General features: G+C 41.0%; 2 protein-coding genes across 8 annotated transcripts in view; one reads left to right on the plus strand and one right to left on the minus strand.

Annotated features, from left to right (window-relative positions):
• Window positions 1–4,414, plus strand: part of fam222ba (family with sequence similarity 222 member Ba) — a 37,253-nt gene extending 32,839 nt beyond the window's left edge. For 4 of the 5 annotated variants that reach the window (XM_029251219.1, XM_018755471.2, XM_018755473.2 and 1 more), the window contains one exon: window positions 1,279–4,414. In XM_029251219.1, the coding sequence (XP_029107052.1) occupies window positions 1,279–2,861 (1,583 nt within the window). In that variant the 3' untranslated portion in view covers window positions 2,862–4,414. The remainder of the gene's footprint in view (window positions 1–1,278) is intronic. The other variant, XM_018755474.2, reaches the window with a different exon arrangement.
• A 2,829-nt stretch (window positions 4,415–7,243) lies between these two features.
• On the minus strand, window positions 7,244–20,082 carry LOC108936018 (transient receptor potential cation channel subfamily V member 1-like). 3 transcript variants are annotated; one of them, XM_029250743.1, is made up of 16 exons: window positions 19,941–20,082; window positions 17,630–17,855; window positions 17,398–17,546; window positions 16,119–16,271; window positions 15,883–16,020; window positions 15,446–15,744; window positions 14,984–15,160; window positions 13,417–13,572; window positions 12,098–12,193; window positions 11,895–11,965; window positions 11,447–11,612; window positions 11,245–11,311; window positions 10,865–11,043; window positions 10,198–10,319; window positions 9,095–9,210; window positions 7,244–8,113 (listed from the first exon to the last, which is right to left on the minus strand). In XM_029250743.1, the coding sequence occupies exons 2-16, from the start codon at window positions 17,845–17,847 to the stop codon at window positions 8,019–8,021; spliced, it is 2,202 nt and encodes a 733-aa protein (XP_029106576.1). In that variant the 5' UTR covers window positions 17,848–17,855; window positions 19,941–20,082; the 3' UTR covers window positions 7,244–8,018. The 3 variants fall into 3 exon arrangements, with proteins under 3 accessions (XP_029106576.1, XP_029106575.1, XP_029106577.1); XM_029250742.1 differs by having other exon boundaries at window positions 10,736–11,043; XM_029250744.1 differs by lacking the exon at window positions 7,244–8,113 and having other exon boundaries at window positions 9,101–9,210; window positions 10,198–10,332; window positions 10,736–11,043.
• Between the last annotated feature and the right edge of the window lie 725 nt (window positions 20,083–20,807).

A 20,807-nucleotide genomic window follows, 5' to 3' on the forward strand; every position in this document is an offset into this window, starting at 1 on the left:
GAGTCCTAGGCAAATAGTCTTAGAAGTCTTTTAAGTTTCACTGGAAGGATTGAAAGTGCACTGGGAACACGTGGGGTGACAAAGCTTCCTAGCACTTTTGGGGCTATGTTTTATTTAAAGTACTCCCCCTGGAAACCAAGGTCGCAAGAAATGTCAGCTCATTCAGACTTTTACGTGTTAGATCCGTTTCTTTTGAGCTATTAAATAGACTGCTCCCACCCATGCATCAACTCACCTTGAGGTGTTGTCAGTTCATTGGACTCAGAGGGTTTGTGCAGGAAGAGGAGAATATTGTGATCCTTTTGTGTGTGTGTGTGTGTGTGTGTGTGTTCCACATGCTCTTGGTTCAGAAGTCCACCATGAGACGTTAACCCTTACGATCGACTGGTACGTGGCAAGTTCCTCTCTATGTATGTATCTCATATCCTTTGGAGCTGAGAAGATAGTTGTGCAGAGGAGGCTAGTGATTCCCTTTTTTAATTTAATTGTATGACTTTCAGTAAGATGTTTGCCCCCCCCATGACCACAGGTTTCTGTGGTGGAGCCTCTGCCGTTAGTGACAGCCATCCCTAAACAAGTCCACGGAGAGCAGGATGCTGGCAGAAACAGGTGTAAATTGACATGGCACCTGGGAGCACTTCCATTCTGCTTTCATTATCCTACACGAGGGCTGCTGCCTAAGGCATACTCCTGCTAAAATAGATTAGTTTGGGACCTTTTCTCCTGCCCTTACCCGTTTTCTGTTTCTACTGATGGAAAGCTATGTCTCTGGAGTCCACAGTGGCATACTGGAGCCATGCTCTCTCCTTCTCCCTCCTTGATACCTGGGTGTTGTTAAACATTGCATGGACACTTGGCACCAGTGAACTGAATGTCTGCAAGTGCCACACAGTGGCTGGAAATGTCATTGCAAGCATTTTCAGTGAACACTTTGCAGGCCAGACTTTTTTCCGATTAACGACAACCTTCAGAGTTTGCTTTTAACTTATTTTCAGATGTTATACTTTAATTCCATTCAGTTACAGACGGATTACAGACAAGCATATGTTTCATTTAGGAATGAATCTGTTCTAATTGAAGTTTTTCAGGGAAAGGTACTAGTTGTGCAGTGTTTTCAAAGTGCTGGGATTTTAGACTCTGACATGAACCTAGTTTCTGGTAGCTGTTCTCTGTGTGCCCTCGTTGTTGCACTGACATAGCCCACAACATGACACTGCTTGTAGCTGTCTGATCTGGTTGTTAATCTATCCCCTTTTCCTCTATTGCTCTCTCTCCCAGGGGAAACTATACAGAAGATGAGATCAGCACAGTATCCAACCCCAGCACAATTGGATGCATATGCTGAGAAAGTTGCCAACAACCCACTGACTATAAAGATCTTCCCCAGCAGTGTCAAGGTTCCTCAAAGGAATCACGTCCGCCGTACGGTGAACGGGCTAGACACCTCTTGCCAGCGCTACAGTCCTTACCCGTGCCAGGCCAAGGCAGGCCTCCTCGCTATTGTCAAGGTTCCCGTCAAAGGGATTGTTAAGGACTTTGACGGCAGCCGTGCACGCCTTCTCCCCGAGGTCATGAGCCACCCTGCCAGGCCCTATATTGCGGAAAGCACTTTAAATCTCCCCCAGACTGTCCCCCAACCACAGAGTCTTTCACGACCTCAGGCCTTACCCCAGCCCAGTTTACCCCACACACAGACTTTGCAGGCACAACAGCAGCCTTCGGCCCAGGGCCTGCGGCACCCATCTGGCATAGTGCAACCAGGCAGCCTACAGCACCCCCCGGGCCTACCCAGGCCACAGACTCTCCCCCATCCACCCACCCTGGGCCATGTCCCCACAAACCTCCTGCTGCAGCAGCAACAGCAGGCAGCACCCCCAGGTATGCTGGGGAACAGGAAAATGCTAGATGCCGATGCCCCGCCCAACGTGACCGTGTCTACCTCAACCATTCCACTCTCCATGGCAGCCAGCCTGCACCAAAACCGGCCAGCCGACCTGAGCAGCATCGTGCACCAGATCAACCAGTTCTGCCAAGCCAGGGCCAGCATCAGCACTACCTCTGTGTGCGAGGGGCAGATTGCCAACCCCAGCCCTATCAGCCGCAGCCTGCTTATTAATGCCAGCTCTCGAGCATCCCTGCATAACCTGGGGCCCGGCACACTGCCCCCATGCATCCTCAACTCTGCTGACAAAACCTCCACTCCCGCTTCTCTGGCAGCCATCGTGCCTCCCAGCATGGCCACTGCAAACCGGATGGCCGTGTATGGGGACGTCAAACAGCAGCAGCAGCAGCAGCTCCGCACATGGAACCAGCATCAATTGGCACAGCTGCAGCACGCTGCAGAAAGCAGTAACCCTGGCAAGCTGCCTTCACGCGAGGGCCCCATGGGGCCTGGCTACCCTTGCAAGGCCATGAACTACCCACAGGAAATGTGCATGGGCCAGCCATATAGCATCAAGCCTCCAGTGGACAAACCCACCCCTTCACCTCCAGTCAATGGAATGCCAGGCACTGTGGTCTATACCAATGGGCACTACTTTCAGCCTGTGTGGAACAGCATCCTGCCCACTCCCAACAGTGACAGCTCAGGCTCTCAGGACCTGGCTATGCCCTTCCATGGGGGCCCTGCAGGGTCCTCCATAGACTGCGCCCCAGGGACACATTACAGGGCTGGAGCCAGTTCGTCCAGCCAGACTAATCTGATGCAAACAGGGGATTACTTGGGCGGTGACTTCCAGCCGCCCTGTTTCCGAGATCAGAATCTGGCCATGATGAGCAAGATGCAGAGGCCTCCAGTCGGCCGGGCCCCAGAGCCAAGCGACAGTAGAAACAGTCACATTCAGCATCCAGGGTACAGATAAGCTACAGCCTTCTATGCTGTTATTGATCTTTTAGTCTTAAATTAAAAGAAATAAATTAATAAATTAAATGACCGCTGAAATATATTTAACAAAGTAGTGTTTTGGGGGGTGGTGGGGTTTATTTTAGGAATTTGTTGACCTTGCAAGTGATCCTAAATAATGTGTGCTCTTGCACAAATTTGCATTTCAGATTTGCCATTCCTAAGTTCTTCCTATCTTGTCACTCTATTCTTGTGTGTATTTTGTCTTTTTGTTTCTGTGAGAAATTGGAGATTGTGCCGGAATAGTCAAAGAATGTCTTCATCTAGCCAATGTAACACTGGTATTTGACACGGTCTTTGAAAATTACTCATACAGAAGCTTTCATGAACTTTTTCCTTGTTATATGTTATTTATTGGACACTACAGATAAAGGAATGACACATTTTGGGGCTTGTTTACAAAGAGGTTAATTTTGGCTGGTTTTTTCCCCCCATTTGAAATAGACCAAATTCAGTCCTGTATGCAGGTTCATTGTATCACTAAAGTACTTTTTAGTGATATGTATGAATATAAAGGTCTTAACTCGTTACAATGATGATATACCAGTGGACATTGTACATCTTTTAACTGAAACCTGCAGAAAGTGATTGCTTTAAAATACTGGCATTTGCTTAGTTTTCTTTTTGAATGAAAACTTTCTCAAAAAATAGTAATAGGAGATTAGTTGGTTGTTTTTTAGGGATTAAATGTTGGGAAAGTAAACATACTGGAACATTTGTAGAAGTTTGTGGGGGGAAAAATCTGGTCTATCTGAACCAAATGGAAATGTTCATTTTGTTTTCCTATGTCAACAGAATTGACTTGGACTAAACTACTACTGATAGTGGAAATGGTGTACTGTGTGTGAAAGGACTCTGAACATGGTGACACTGATCACTTCCAAGTTTGGGTTTTTTAAATATCCAATTCTGCAAATGCATTGTTTATTTCTATTGTACACTGGCTTAACTACTGTACTACTGTATCTTAAAGTGTAATGACTGCGTGAATGTGGCCAGTTAGTGTGGGTTTGGGTAGTGTGGGTGGGTGGGTGGTTCTGTGGACATCCACCAAGTGTTTGCCTCCCTCTTGGCCAGCCCTTTAAATAAGCCTTAAGTAGTGTGGTCCTTGAACTTCTCCTTTAAAAGAAGCATGGTACAAACAGGGAACTAAAATAACAGTGGGGATTACAATGACAATACAGACAAACCGTACTTTTTTTTTTTTTTTTTTTTTTTTACTGGAGCTATAGTTGAATAGAAAAGTGATTCTTAGACTTTCATAAAAGGACAAAATCATAAATGGACTAATATTTTATTGTAATTATATTTTATAGCTACGTGTTAGTACTGGGCTGTAACAAAGGTCTTTTCAAGGCTTCAGTTTTTTGGTAATTTGTGACTATTTATATTGCTTGATTTGCTTGTTATTTAAATCAATTTTAATTTCTTTCCTTTTGCTCTTGCAACAAAAGGAAGAAAATCCTTAATGCCTTTCTTTTGTCACAGTGTGGCTGTTCAGCAGACAAGACGGGTGGGAGTTGTACTACTTTTTTGTAATATTGTAATAATGAAATAAAGTTCATATTTATGCTTTGAAGGCTGTGCTATAAATGTGCTTTCTTTATATGACTCATTCTCTTGTAGCATTTTTTTAAATACACATCCAGGATAGAGCATTTATAGTTTTTGAACTTGCAACAGTGCTATATCACCTGTTTCTCCACTTGGTGCTTGTGTTTGATTGTGTTTACCTTTTGGCACAGTACTGTAGCTTTTAGCTTTCTTATTTTTGTCTCCCTTCCCTGTCTTATTTGAAATTTCTGAAGCACATTTCATTTTACTATTTTCCTCCTGGTTTTGAAGGCCTGCACTCCTGAACCAGTAGTGCCACAACAAGATGCTCAGTAGAGTCTGTAACCTGAGTAGCTGAGGTCCTTTCTCCCAGCTTCCTTCCCCTTTACAACTTTTTGGAGCAGATTCCTATCACAGCAGTTTAATTTTTGACAGAGTCTGGGGCTATTTGGGGACTGCTTTGTCAATGTTTTGACACACACACACACACACACACACACATTGTCAGAACCGCTTGTCCCAGACGGGGTTGCGGGGAACCGGAGCCTACCCGGCAACACAGGGCGTAAGGCCGGAGGGGGAGGGGACACACCCAGGACGGGACGCCAGTCCGTCGCAAGGCACCCCAAGCGGGACTCGAATCCCAGACCCACCCGAGAGCAGGACCCGGTCCAACCCACTGCACCACCGCACCCCCCAAATGTTTTGACACAGTTGCATAATAAAGGTAAAATCTTTTGCCCATCCCCTTTTGTGTTGTGCAGATATTCCCTTCTGACCGAGTTGTCTAGCTTTACGTTGTCTTCATGAAAATGGAACATTTTATTACATTTATATTACATACTGTACATAGATTTGATAAGATACTTTGTCACTGTACAATACAATGAAATTCCACATGGCAACCCTCAGAAGAACAGTAGCACAAAACACTTGATACAAACAACTAAATAAGAATTATGATAATAAGAATTGCACTGAAGAGCTTTGGAGTCTTCAGTCCTTAACAGCCTTGGGGGGCAGGGTGGATGTGGGGGGAGTAATGGAGTAATGTACATTGCACAAATGCATTAACCATATACTAAAGGCTTCATTTATCTGCATTTGCTTCACCCTGGGGAATTTCTCATTGTGTATTTCCCTGCAAGTATTATTATCCCATCCTGTCCTGTACTGAATGTGTTGAACAATTTACAAGGCGCCAACTTGACCAGGGGTGAGAGGAGAGAAGAAAAGGTGAAACATAGTGAGGCTCCCTTTGCATGTGAGGGTGCAAATGAAGAGCCCAGTGTCAATGGCAACTTGTTTTAGGAAATTGCCAGGAGCAGCCTAGTGTGTGAGTTTTGTTAGAGATACTGTCTGGTTCCCCGTAGAAATTCATCAGGTACCTTCTACTTGTAGTATGAAGCTGAGTGTTTTGGTCATGATTATAGGATGAAATTGCAGCGCACCACTTGTCTGTCACAACCCAATGGATACTGGAAATTCACACAATTATTGCTGACTTGTCACTCATGCAAAAAGTAAATGTATTGATACCATCTGAAATGTTTGGAGCTTGCAGTATGACAATGCCTTTGAAAGTAGACATGAGTTAAATTCCTAATGCCACAAACCATTTGGAGTCATATTTTGTAAATAGTAAAAATGCTTAGTTGACATTCTCACAAAAGTGTACAAGCACAAAGCTCTCACAGGCAGATAATTTAGTCAGTGTCAGCCATTTCCTGGCATGCTTCAAGCAAAAAAATTAGCTAAATGTTCTTATTGCTGCAGATTCACACGCACACTCTTTCCCCAGCTTACGTACTTCTTATAGAGCACTGTCCTCTGCAATGATGATTGTGATTATTATCTCAATGATTATCTTTTTCCCTTCACCCAAGCAGACACCTTGAGCTCAGCACTTGATGGTAACGACTGAGAGAATATGACGAGAAAAGCAAGAGAGGCCTTAATGCTCTGGCCTTGTGTTTGTTTTAACTATTAAGCAAACAAATAACAACCATGGTTAAATGGCTTCTGCCTCTCCTGCCTGTCATCTTTCTAATTGACTTATTTTTGTCTAATAGTTTGTCCTTTAAATCCCATTCATTTAACTCCTGCAAACTTGAACAGGGATGCGAGAGCTATTGACTGCAGCTTAGTTGTGCTCCTGCTCCTCATAAAGAAGGGAGTGCTTCTATCTGTGTCTCAAGCAAAAGCTAAAACAATGTACTCCAAGGTTACTTTGTGAAATTACTCACCCAGTGATGATGGACAACAAGGTAGCAATTGTCCTGATGAGAAAACTTAACACCTGACCATGGATGATGAGGATTTCACAGTTTGTGTTGTTAAAGTCACATCAATTTTGTTTAATGCGTTGCTATGCTGACAGTCTCTAGGGCAACAATATACAGCTATGGCATCCCTGAGAGTCTACTTAGACTGGGCAGGTTGAAATTAATTACTGCTACCATGACAAGATATAAACAGACAGCATATGCAATGCACACTGGAACAAGGTAAACAGGCCTGCAAGCTGATGAGCAAACTAATTTTCTGTAGGTGCTTTTTCACCCCTTTTCAGGTGTACTGTATGCTCAAGTCAGTGTCAAGTGCACATGCTGAATCTAGTGTTGGAGAGCTATTCATCCACATGACAGCATCATTTATGCCCAGTGAGTTTAAATGTTGGAGATCACCACTGCAGTGTCCCATTGAACCATACTATGAGTAACATGGACTACCACAAGCACATCACTGAAAATGATTGTTTTATTGAAATGTATGCAAATATGGTGCACTAATAATGACAACTTTCAGAACGTAGAGCAAACGTGTGGATATAACATGCTTTTGTATAGACACGTCCAAAGCAACAGAAAATATTTCTTTCAGCTTTTCATATGACCCTAACAGCATCGTTCACATTAAGTCAATTGTTTTTATGTGAGCTTTTCATTTAATCAGTCAGTCAAGTATTCTGTATTAAATTGAAAATGACAGGAGTGAGCCTTTGAATAGCTCAAAGTTAAGCTGGTGCTTTGAAAGGCTTTTTTCTGCCAGGAACACCATGCATTTCAGGACTGTTTTTTCAGAAATCAAGTGCTTCTTATGAAATAAGTAATTGATTTATATAGTATATTGATCACATCTGATCACCCTCAGAATCTTCCAATGTACATGATTATGTTTCATAACCAGTTTTCATATAATACAATTAGAGGCAACAAAAATGTGATTTTGGTAGCTTCCATTATGAAATCAATGAAAAATATGTCAAGATTTACCAAATTAAATGAATTTTATCTTTTTTTATCTGGAAAGATATTCTGAACAATGTTGTATTTTGAAGGCACAATTTGCCCATTTGGTTACTTAGTTCTCTTGAAGGGAAAATATTCACATGTACTCATTATAATATTATGTTGCAAAAAATATTGAGATATCTTAAACATGTTCAGTATTCTCTTACCAATCTAATTCACATAGTCCTCTTGGCAGTAAGGCACTTGAAGCTCTGTGAAAAAGGAAGCTACAGCCCCATACTGCCCTCAGGAGGCCATTGGTGGTGGTGTCACTGTGGATTTTTGCTGTCTCTCATGGGCATCATCTCGAGGTCCTCTATGTGTCCCACCAGGCTGCGTCTCAGCAACTGACGCCAGCTCTTTCCTGGACATACATTGTGACCAAAGTCACAGAGGAAATGTCAGCAAAAGTTCAAGTACACCTTAACTCAAGTTAGTGAAGAAGAAACTACATGCCTAGAGTTTCTTTCATTTTAAATCTTTAAGATTCTTTGAAAGTTGATATCTGGACACCAAAGTCTAGATTTTAAAGGATTAATGCGCTTTTATATATAGTACCAGTCAAAAGCCTGAGGTCTCCTTGGGCAAACTGGATAGAAGAGTCCAAGTAAAGCAACTCACAAGTGCCCTGTATCTCTTGGAAGATGTGTTGGGTTATATAACATAACCTGCCCAGAACTGTTAACCAAATCCCTTGTGGTAAAAAGTATTTTCAAATCGATGTACTCATATTACTGTTTGGTAGTGAGCACTATCAACTTTACATACCAATGAACAGATCAGCTGCAATTCTTCAGAAATTCTCACACACACACACACACACTTTCTGAACTGCTTGTCCTATACAGGGTTGCAGAGCCTAACCCAGCAACTCAGGGCATAAGGCTGGAGGGGGAGAGGACACACGCAGGACAGGACACCAGTCCATCACAAGGCACCCCAAGTGGGACTCGAACCCCAGACCTACCGGAAAACAGGACCCAGTCCAACCCACTGCGCCACTGTGCCACCATACCCCCCCTTCAGGAATTCAGTTCAATTCAATTTATTTTTATAGAGTGCTCTTCTCACACAGTGTCACATAGCACTGAACAAAGGGATAAGACAAATAAGACAGCTGACTATATACTAGAACAATACATTATCCATGCAGTCATTGATCTATAAGTATGCCCACTGGCCACAGAGGAAAGGAACAAAAAACTCCAACTGATAGTCACAGGAGAAAAAAATCTCTGAGGGTCCAAATGCCAGTGGCTGCCGACCCTTCCTGTGCATAAACCTTCAAAGGTTCCTTAGTTACCATTTCTTCTCCTTCGTGTCTCAAACACACAGTTTTGCATACCTCTTCCCGGTCTGGCCTGAGGGATGGAGCTTGAGGAAAGGACATAATGGTTTCCAGGGTCTTCATTGATGATGCTCACATCACTGCTCCACTTGCTCCAGTTGACCTCCTCCACACTGCAGTAACAAAAAACAGGAGCTCTTTCAGTGCAAAACTGAACACACATATATGTACTACTCTGGTCAATAATCAAAACATTGTCCTCAACAGCAGTTGCCATCCTGTCACATAGACTGTTGGGAAGTCGAAAACCACAGAAGCCCCAATGTACTGTTCTCCCTGCGTGTTGTGCACACCCAGTACGTTAACGCAGTTTAACAGCAAGCCAAACTCGATTCTCACGAGCCAGGATTATGAGCGTCTTGCTCCTTTATTGTCTCCAAATGTGAAAATGCGAGTGAAACTATAATAAACAGAAACAGTAAAGGAAACTTAGTCTAATTACAACAATCGTCATAATAACTAGTTAAAAAAAACTTAAATCGTTTGCCGATAGCACACTTAGCATGACACAGCGCGAACTCACACACGCATTTTACAAGACAATAACGTGGAGTTACGGCTGAATAAACAGAGTTTACATTACAAAGGTCAAACTTAAAAGCACGTAAACATTTTAGCCAATGTCTGGAAGAACTTCACAACTTACAGTTATTGCTTCCACGGGCGTAGGAAAGGCACACAGAACTCAAGACGCTTCCACTATGCCTATCGCGACAGTAGTGCATCATGGAAATAGCGCATGTGCACAAATTGCGTATAACTTACGGAAATAAAGGTTCCGCTCAACAAAGCAATTAATCACATGAACTAAACAAATCTGCGGGCAGAACACCCAACATCACTGTTTGGTTTCTGAAAATGATAAAGCCTGCTGGGTCATGATATAATTTAGTTGTTAATGCAAAACTTTTATCCAAACTTTTATCTCAAATCATGTCATAACCCTAACCCAATCTTACCTTGTGCAGTTGGTCCTTTGCAATTTTAATTTCAAACTAAGGCCCTTAGTACAGGTTGTGCATGTGTTGCTGTTTCTTTGACTATTTCACTTCATTGCATTCGTACTACGAACAAGATGACATGCTGTCTCTGAGATTCACCTGAAACACCAGCGTGTTTCCTCTCCGCAGGCCCAACCCAGCTTCTTCTCCACCCCTGAACGGAACCGCCTCCGCAGAAAGGAAGGAAGACTCCTCTCCAGGTCCAAGATGGTGACCGCTCGCTGAGAAAAAACACTATTATCTTTTGTTTTGCAGTCACCCCACTTGTCTTGGGTAGCAACAAATTCAGCTGTGCAGTACAAAAGAATGGTTCTTATTCCTTTCCTTAAGGTTTGCAAGTTGGCAGGAAACAGTAATGAACATGGCAGTGTGTGGGACACTTCAGACCCCCCTCAATAGCACCTCTAGTTTCTTTGTCAGTTCTTGTTTTCATGTGGCATAGAACAACACCTCCTTGATTTAAGGGCTTCAAAGTCATCAAAGAGGCTTATTACAGTGACCCACTGAACAATATGCTGTAAGAGTTACTGTGGTGGAACAGTATGCTACTTTTCGTGTGTTCTAGGAAGCACGCTATGAACAGCCTTCCTGGACTTGTTTTCAGTCGGCTTCATTAGCATGGAGTCCCTTTACTTACCTGCAATTTCCAGATGTTCCTGCTTTCCTCAGAGAGCTTCTCCACTGTCTTGTTCATCAGTGCAATGAGCATGTTGAGCAGGAGAATGTAGGTGAATACTATGTAGGAGATGAGCAGCACATAGAATACCTCTTTGTACTGGTACTGATCAGTGAACTCCAGGTCTCCCATTCCAATGGTGAATTTAAAGAGTTCCAGGGTGGTGAATCTGAAATCATTAAAAGTTGGATTTTTGCAGTCTGGTTTTTCTTCTGTCAAACTGGTGGCCGTCATGTTGTTGGGGGAGTCATCTATCAGTGTTACCACAGCTGTAAAGTAGAGCACATTTTTAAAATAATTACTATAGTTTGACAATGAATGGGAGCAGAATCACAGTCAAATGCACTTTCAAGTTCTAGTTATAAAGCTATAAACAGATGTCTTTAATGGAAAGTATGAACATGCTTGACATCCGTAGCCAGTTGTACAACTTCCAGTGGAACAATATAAAAGTTCTGAATGATACATACCTGCAGAAAATCCAAATAGGTAGACCATGTAGACAAAGAGGAACAGTAAAACATCACCAAGGATCATCTAACAAGGAGAAAAAAATAATTTTGATAGATTACTGTAAAGCACTGACTGCAAGTATTTGCCATCTCTGATCTGTATTCATGGTTACTATAGATCTGTAAAACTGTCCTGAATATAGGGTGAATTTAATTTTACCTGTTGAATCATAACATTGTAGATCCCCATGTGTCTGGATCCCCTGGAGAAGTGTAGCAGGTTGATCCAGCTCAGAGCAAGACACAGCACCATGAAGCCCAAGTATTCCTTCTTCCCACAGCAGTACAGCACTGATGCGATAATGAAGAGGACTGCCTGTATGAAACTATGAGCAAAACTCATCATCAGTGAGGCTCCCACAAAGGAAGAGTAGCAGCTCAGTACCAAGAGTTAGAAAATAGCTGGAGATACATGACTGTATCCTGTCTGTTTTGCTTTATGCATTCACACTGTATTTCTTATAATTATCTTTATTATTTCTATACCATATTATTACTACTGCAATAAGTATATTATGTATTATGACAAGACTTTTGCAAGTTAAATATTCATAGTGAACTTTTGTGTAGTTTATGGATGGATAATAACAGCAGAAAGGAGGACTTACAAAAGAATTTCACTGAATCCATCAACTAGTAGTGTCTGCAATGTCGGACGCTTTCTTCTCAAGTCTGATATCTTGAGATATAAATTTTAAGGTCAGATAGATACTTTGGCACATAGTTAGAATAAATTTAATATTGTTAGTGTGTAAAGATATGGATGAGATAAACTTTGCTAGAGAGACAAGATCATTGGTGCTTAACGTACCCCTTTGAAGAAAAAATACACAGCTCCCAAAGCACTGATCACTTGTCCCACTAGATATAGGTGGCCCATTGCAGTATTTTCCACAGGAAAAGGTACCTGCGGTTTCATGTAAAATGTTATTAATGCTTTTTGCCTTTCATTGGCATAGTAACAGATATCTGTATTAAGAAAAATACTACATTAATTAATTTAGCTTTTCTTCAAAGCAACTTATATTGCTAAGGTACTAACAATTATTTACCCTTTTATACAACCAGGTATTTTTACAGGAGCAACACAGGGTAAGTATCTTACTCAAGGGTACTATAGCTGGAAGTGAGAGTCAAACCTTTAACCTTTTGTGTCCAAAGGCAGCAGTTCAAACTGCTACACTACCAGCTGCCCCATTTACAGGAACACAGATTGAAAAACATGGATGCATAACTGTGTAACACATTTCACACTAGACTCTTGATAATATGTGATATGACAAGTGATTGCCCACGTGATTTTTGAAGGACAGTTTATCTGATTGTGGTTTTTGTCAGTACACATTACACAAGTAGCTGCATACAGAATTGAATCTGATAGCAAATACAGGTGATTGTGGCAAATGGTGTGATGGTTATATACTTTTTTATTCATCTTTATCAGAAGCTGCACTCATTTTAGAGGCCAAAGTATGGTGTCTGCAAGTTGGCAACAAAATATAAAATGGGGCAGTTGTGATTTAATAGTATTAATCACTATATAACTGTTGCGAAGGGGGTGGGCCTTGGAACAAAATTTATTTTTACTTTAAAGCCAGCCTTAGGAATATTGTTTCCTCTCTTGTTTCCTTCTGTTTTTTCATTTGTTTTAAGTTTTCTGTTATTATGGTGAAGCGGTGGGTCAGGTCTGAGGTTTGAGCCCTGCTTGGAGTGCCTTGTGGCGGACTGGCATCCTGTCCAGGGTGTGAGCCCTCTCCCTTCAGCCTTGCGCCCAGTGTTGTTGAGTTATGTTCCGGCTCGCCACAACCCCGCTTAGGATAAGCTGTTGTAGACATTGCATTCCATTGCTTTCTGTCATTGTTATCTCCGCTCTTAGCACTATACAGTAATAAGTATTCAGAGGCAAACTTCTGGGAAGGGTGGTATCCAAAAATAAACAACTGAACTGACTAATTTAAAGCCGATTGCCAGAGAGGTTCAGAAGTCTGAACTGAACCTGATCCAAATGGTATGCGGTCTCAGGAACAGGTATGATCTAAGGATGCATTGTGTGCAAATTACAGAAAGAAAAAATCAATTTAACAAGAAAACAATATTAGTTTTAGGGATGAATGATGTCAAAAGTCTTACCTTTCCTTCCTGTCTGTGATAGGCAACCGTTGTAAAGATTGTCAGATATAAAATGTAGGAAATAAAATTAATGAGAAACATCCACTTGGCAAACCTGTCCCATTTGTCATCAAGCAGCTTGCTGAGAGGCTCAGTTTGCAGCATCTCAGGCCGATTCTGAAATACAATTTACTTTCTTCAGTCTTGCAACTTCTCAGATGAGAAATGAAAAACAATGCTGACATTCAAGAAACACAGGACAAAATGTTATACCCCAACTACCTCAACAAGATGTTATACACCTGAAAATATAGTGATGTATTAAAGAATTATTACTATTTAGTCACTGTTGCTTAATTGATACAGGTATTGTAGCGCTTATGGCTGTTACTTTATCATCAGTAGGATTTCAGTTTGAATCCTGCTGCTATAGGACCGTTGGCAAGGTACTTCCCATGAAGTACTGCAGTTTGAATACCCTGCTGTATAAATGGGTATAGTGCATTCAGAAAGTATTCCCTTCTCTTTTTCACATTTATTCATGTTGCAGCTTTATGTTACTCATGCATGCTCATTTAAATTAATTTTTCCCTCATCAATCTACACTCAATAATGATAAAGTAAAAATGGGATTTTAGAAATTTATGCAAATGTATTAACAATAAAAAAACCGAAATACCATATTGACAAAAGTATTCAGACCCTTTGCTATGAGACTTGAAATTTAGCACAGGCGCATCCCATTTCTATTGATCTTCTCTGAGATGTTTCTTATTTGGAATCTACCTGTGATAAGTTCAATTGATTGGACATGATTTGGAAAGGCACACACCTGTTTATAATGTCCCACAGTTGACAATGTGTAATACTATCTGAATGTGCTGTAGATAACCAGAAGTTGATATAAATAAATCTTTCAACTATATAAGTTACACTACCTAAGGGTCTGATTCTAGTGTGTGATCCAAAGTGTCTGAATCTATTTGCACAGTATGTTTTTTTAATTATCTGTTTAAAATTCTGTTTATGAGCACAGGATTACAACAACATACAAAAAGAGACAGTACACCAAGGGATAGCAAATATGTCCACATACAGAGAGCCAGAGTTCAAAGGCAAGAGGTTACAATATATCAAAGGTGTGATCATCTAGCATTACCTATTAACTTCCACAAGACTGTCCAAACTTTTTCAGAATTAATTGTCATCTGAGATTACGGAACTTAACCCATAAATAAATCAAGGCATATCAATATTATTAACTTGTTAAGAATTGGAGGGACATTTGAATTATGTAGCTTTTATTGATTGTGACTTAGTGGTGAATCTTAATTTGGCGTTCCAAACAAATTGAGTTACGAACAGACTTACAGTCACAGTTATAAGTTGAGGAGCAGTGCACCTTGCTCAAGGATACCACAGTAGTAGCAGGGAGTACCGTTTCAAAGAGCAACCTTTAGGATACAAGGCTGTATCCTGCTACCCCAGGAAATGGAAATTATTAAGACCACTACTAAACCCCATATTTCATTTCAGAAATTATGTTGTTTTAAAAGAGGTGCATGCAGAATAAGTTCAGTGAGCTTACTGGGATTGTACTGCCATAAACAATGATCTCCATCACAGAGTTCTTCTCATAGGAATCCACTGAAGCCAGGTCATACAGGGATGATTGCACAGGCCCATAGACCCACTCTGTGAACTTGCGAGACAGATGCACAATTTCTTTATCGTTGAACTCCCGCTGTATCATGTTTCGGAAAAGCTGGTGATGAATGCAACAGAGATTTTGGTTATTTTCCAGAGATAAATCTCTGGTGATGTGTTCTGGCTCTCTAAGGAAAAAGAATTGTAATCAGATTATTGCTTTCATTGAAAGTGGACCTGATTAGCTGTCCTTTGCCTAAATTTACCCATAGATCCCTTAGGTATATATTCTGTTTCCTGGTCTGTTGTCCTATATGTATGGAACATCTCCAGATATAGAGGAGGTTGATTCAGTTTACACTGAAATATTGAAGGTTTGAATGAGCAATAAAAAGCCACCTACCCCAATTTTGCCAGTCTTGGCTGCTAGTTTTAGGGGGTTCAACCCCTCTTTGTTTTCAATGTCCTCCACTAGGATCTCAGGGTGGAGCTTTGTTGTTCTGGTCAGAATGTGGTCATACATACTGTTAATAAAGTTTGTGTTCTCAGTGCTGTTGTCTGCCACCAGCACCAGAGCATGGAGCACAGTGTTGCCAAGGGAATCTGTCTCCATTATGTTCACTTTTTGGTAGGGATTGTCCATGAGGAAGTCCACAACATCTCGCTGATTGGTACAGGCTGCTAGTGACAGTGGCAGCTCACCTGTTTCATGGGTAATTCACAAATAACCTTATACCCTTCTACCTAGAAACTACAGTAAAACTGAATTCCTGCATCACAAATACCAGATAAATGTCTCTACACTGGTTAGCTCAGTTCCTGTTACCGTTGCACACCTACCAAAGTAGAAAGATGGTCCATCATGTGGCTGGAAAAACTTCCCACATGCTTTAGCATGGACATCTGCTCCTTTCCGAACTAACAGCTCCACAAAGTATTTGCTTCTCCTCTCAATGGCAATATGAAGAGCAGTGTGGCCTACAGGGGACACAGACACAGAGGACAATTAAAAAAAACTGCTGGGCAGACTGACTATTGGAAACTGCTGGAGACACCAGTCTGGATGCGGAGTTTACCTCTGTAGTAGCTGTCTGTGTAAGCTGCATTGACAAACTCCTTCAGGTCTCCCATTTTCTCCGCAACATCAAGGAGAAACTCTACAGTATCATTTCTTCCATCTTTTAGGTTCAGGAGTGCTTTCAATAAGGCATTTTTACCATTTGATTGATCTAAGGCAAATAGGAAAAACATTGTTAAATATACGTTTCTAAACAGCATTGATGTTTTCATACCCAATTTGTTAATCTAACCTTCTGATTCAGAGCTCTAGCAAACAGTGACACTTCTGAACATTGTTTATGAATCTCAGTTTAATCTTATTATTCGATTCAATTCAATCCAATTTATTTTTACAGAGCGCTCTTCTCATGCAGCGACACAGAGCGCTTTAACACAGGCATAAGGCAAGAAAAACAAATACATCAGATAAGAAACAAAGAAAACAGTTCTCTAATGACTACCATAATATAGCACTTTTATAGAGCTATAAGTATGCCTACTTGCCACAGCGAAAAGGAACAAAAATTCCCAACTGAAAGTCAAGGGAGAAAAAACCTCTGGGAATCCAAGGGCCAGTGGTTGCCCACCCCTCCGGGGCATTTTAGATTAAGTAACAATTCTAAGCCAGTTAACAAGTAATAATGATATTGTTGCTATATGGTATCTTGAATCCCCAGCTCAGCATGGAATGTCTCCTAATAAAATTCCATTTAGACACAACACAAAAAAATTGGGTTTTAACACATATATATTTCATACTGCTTAGACAACCAGATATTGTTAAGAATGTACTGTGTAGGTAACACACGCAATCTGAACCGCTTGTCCCATACGGGGTCACAGGGAGCCAGAGCCTAACCTGGCAACAAAGGGCATAAGGCTAGAGGGGGCACACCCAGGACAGCACCCCAAGCAGGACTTGAACCCCAGACCCACCAGAGAGCAGGACCCGGTCCAACCCACTGTGCCACTGCGCCCCCGCAGCCCAATGTTTTTTTTCCTTGGTGTGTTTTCGCTTATAGGGGACGCAATGGCACAATGGGCTTGGCCGGGTCCCGCTCTCTGGCCAGTGTGGGGTTTGAATCCTGCTTGGGGTGTCTTGCAATGGACTAGCATCCCATCCTGGGTATGTCCCCTCTCCCTCCAGCCTTGCGCCCTGTGTTGCCGAGTTAGGGTCCGGCTTGCTGCGACCCCACTAAGAATAAGCAGTTTCAGACAGTGTGTGTGGGTGTTTTCAGTTTCAAGGCTACTCTGTAGACACACTTCTATGTAGAGTAGAGCTGAGGAGTTTCTTACACTCTGAATTAGTTAAGTGCTTCATAGTACGATGCAAATACAGCTCTAGCCCTTGCAGCTGAGAGACATCCCCACTTGACACTGCTGCAAACAAGCTCTTGACATCAAATTTCTTGATGGTCTCCTGGTATTTGTTGTCCTCTTGCTTCCTGTAAGAGAAACAGCTTTGGTACTGATGAGTTCATACCAACGTATTGATGTTCCAGAGGGGTACGTGGTACTTGGGTCATACCTGCCAAAATTCAAATTAATTCGTAGCTTGGTGTTTGTGTTCTTCAGGTCCTCAATGTAGTCTGTGTCCATAGGTGCTTTCTGCCGCTCTGAATTGCCCAGGCTGAAAGGAGGCCCCAGGCGCCCCTTCTTTTTTCCTTTACTTCTGGTGGGTTCATCGCTGCTCCTGTCATCCATCTCCAAGGAGAAGGGCTTTGTCGCCACATTCTGCTCACTCATGTCTACTTCTACACAACAGAGACCAAATGCTTCTCAGAACTTTGAATTTACCTACTACTGAAACTAGTTTAACAGACCCTCTTGTTCTCTTTGTGCACAAATAGCACATTTTGAAGTTTGAAGATAGAACGCTTCACCTGGGTGTAGATATAATGCTATTTAGCCAGCAAAAAAGACTGCATTAAACCACTAATATAGACCATACTGTATGAACAGGAAAACTGTAAATATTTTTTTAGAATTTTAATTAATGTGTGTGTTTTGGGAGTGCATGCAATTTTTTTTGATATAAGCAGTGTACCATTCACATAGTTTTGGGAGCAAGTAGTCTAAAAGCCTGATTTCAGACTCATTCTGCAGATTAGTACAGTGCAGCAGAAACAGCTGTGCAGACTTTCAGAGTCTATCCATATCTTATTTACATTTACATTTATTCACTTAGCAGACGCTTTTCTTCAAAGTGACTTACAACGGATACTATGTAGTGTTACTAGCCCACACACCTTATTCACCAAGGTGACTTACACTGTTAGATACACTACTTACAATAGGTCACTCATCCATACATTAGTGGAACACACTCTCTCCATGTCACTCATACATTATCTCCAGCAGACTCAGCACTGCCTGGCATATGAGTCTACATGTGCTCAGTCTTGTGATGCTGAGCCAGCGCACTACAACAAGGCTGGTATTTATGACTGATCCACCATAACAGCTGGGACATATACTGTATTTTTTTTTAGTCCTGGACAACATAGATTGTAACAAATGAATGTCGCATCAAAGGGTGGAACTTTAATAAACATATTTCCCTTTATTTTTTATATGAAATGCATTCTAGTAAAGTTTACGAAGTTGTAAATTCCTTAAACAAATTAATTTATTAGTAATGCACAAAATTGTACTCTAACTACACTTGATGTATCTATCTCCAACCAAGAGCATTGACACATTAATAATAAATAAAATGAGACCGGTGGATCCTTTTTTAAAGTTAAGGACAAACGAAAATAGTTAGTGACTCAAAATGAAACTCTGAAGCAAGCTCTCCTTCTTTAGAAAAAGAACATGGTTAAGGAGGAAGTATAAGTGGTCTTATCTTACTCAGCCATAGCAAGGGTGCTGTCGCAGTCATGTGATCTGGTACATGTACCTTAAATTCACAACACAAGGCTCTACTATTTTCATTTTGTGCGATGAGAACAATTTTTGATGCAATCCTTTTTTTTCTAAAATAGGTAGCAACATACAGTATTTTGATATCATTAAAATGCAGGTTAGAAAATCATAAAAAAGAACAAGGCATTGCTTTTATATTTTATTCATATTTATTATTATTTACTAATTGCAGAGCACGAGTAATATAAATATTATTATGAAACCATTTCATTTGTATCTTATGAAAAGAAGATTTCTTTTTAGAATGAAAATCATATTGAGAACTTCCTTAAGGGCGGTAAGAGAGAGGGTGTGGGGTTCTCGGTCAAGTATCACTGTTCTTTTCAAGGTTATCTGTTACAGCTGAATTACTAATACTCACTGCCCTGCAATTAGACCTTATTTGTGGATGTTTGCTGTGGTTTCACAGCAAGGCTCTGGTTCTTAAAAGTGCTTTCCTTATTCCAATTTTTTTTTTCTTTAGTCTCAAGAGTCTGCTGTTTTGTTCACAGTGTGATAATTAAACAATCCATGAAATTTTGCCTCCTGTAAAGGAGTGCTTGTAATTTTGTAAGATGCAAACCAAACAACCAAAAAAATTGAGCTTGTGAAAGATTCTCTTTTTTCATGGAAATATACTGGCGTAACATAAAATACTACAGTCTCTTCAGGGTGTCTTTCATGAAAACAGAGGTAAAAAGCTGTTTATTTCTATTTGTTTTTCTCTAGCATTTATTTGCCCAGATAACAGACAATAAGTACAGAACATAATGCAAAATAAAAAGCATTTTTGCAAAAAATCTATTAAAAGAATTCTGCATACAAAAGAAACTATCAGGGCTGGTCAGCAAGGACCCTGTAAAAGACAAGTTTAGACAAAGGCCAGAGTAGGAGCACTCAGAAATTATCTATGTCATCAAAGTCTTGCTTACCTTCACTTGGGCTTTCCTCCAGAGTTTACTATCTTACACTTATGCTCATTTGCATCTTGTACTTTTCCTTCATTTACAGCAACTTCTCTGCTTTGCTTCCTAAATGTGCTTCTACGGCTTGATCGTCTGCCTCGTTCCACTGTAGAAGATACACTTCCTGTATGTGACCAGCTTGAAAGAGGCAATGTGGTATAAGGTGAAGTGGCACGGAAGGGCTCACACATCAAAATGTGCTCTCTGTGCGCTCTAATACTGTATCTCAGGCACCAATTGTTCTCACCGTATGATCAAAAGCAGCCTTTGGGGATGGGGAAATTTTTGGTATAATAGCATTTGTCTAATGTCCAAGAACTTGTTACCACTCATAATGTAGCACTGACCTGCTTTTGCTCATTAGGAACTGTTAATCTCTCAGTAACTATTGTCACTGTTATGCTGTACATTTTCAGAAAGGTGATTATCTACACTATATGGCCAAAAGTATGTGGACACCCCTCCTTATTATTGGCTTCCATTGTTAACAGGTGCATAAAATCCAGCACATAGCTATGCAACCTCTATTGACTGACAAAGACTGGCTGTTAGAATGGGTTGTTCTAAAGAGCTCAGTGATTTTAAACATGGTATTGTCATAGGATGCCACCATTGCCACAAGCACTACCTAGCAGTGTAAGTCACCTTGGTGAATAAGGTGTGTGGGCTGATAACACTACATAGTACCCACTGGAAGTTGCTTTGCAGAAAACTGTTTGCTAAATAAATAAATATAAATCTAGGAGCAACAACAACTCAGCCATGAAGTAGTAGACCATTCAAACTCACAGAGCAGAGCCGTCAATCGCGGAAGCACGTAGCATGTAAAAATTG

Source organism: Scleropages formosus, chromosome 4, assembly GCF_900964775.1.
Source record: "Scleropages formosus chromosome 4, fSclFor1.1, whole genome shotgun sequence".
Classification (NCBI taxonomy): domain Eukaryota; kingdom Metazoa; phylum Chordata; class Actinopteri; order Osteoglossiformes; family Osteoglossidae; genus Scleropages; species Scleropages formosus.

Coding starts and splice junctions, on each gene's coding strand:
- LOC108936018 (XM_029250742.1), bottom strand. CDS start 17,847: ATGAGTGAGCAGAATGTGGCGACAAAGCCCTTCTCCTTGGAGATGGAT. Junction 11,966..12,097: donor TGTATTTTTTCTTCAAAGGG/GTACGTTAAGCA, acceptor TTATATCTCAAG/ATATCAGACTTGAGAAGAAA. Junction 11,044..11,244: donor CCTATTTGGATTTTCTGCAG/GTATGTATCATT, acceptor TCTACTTTACAG/CTGTGGTAACACTGATAGAT.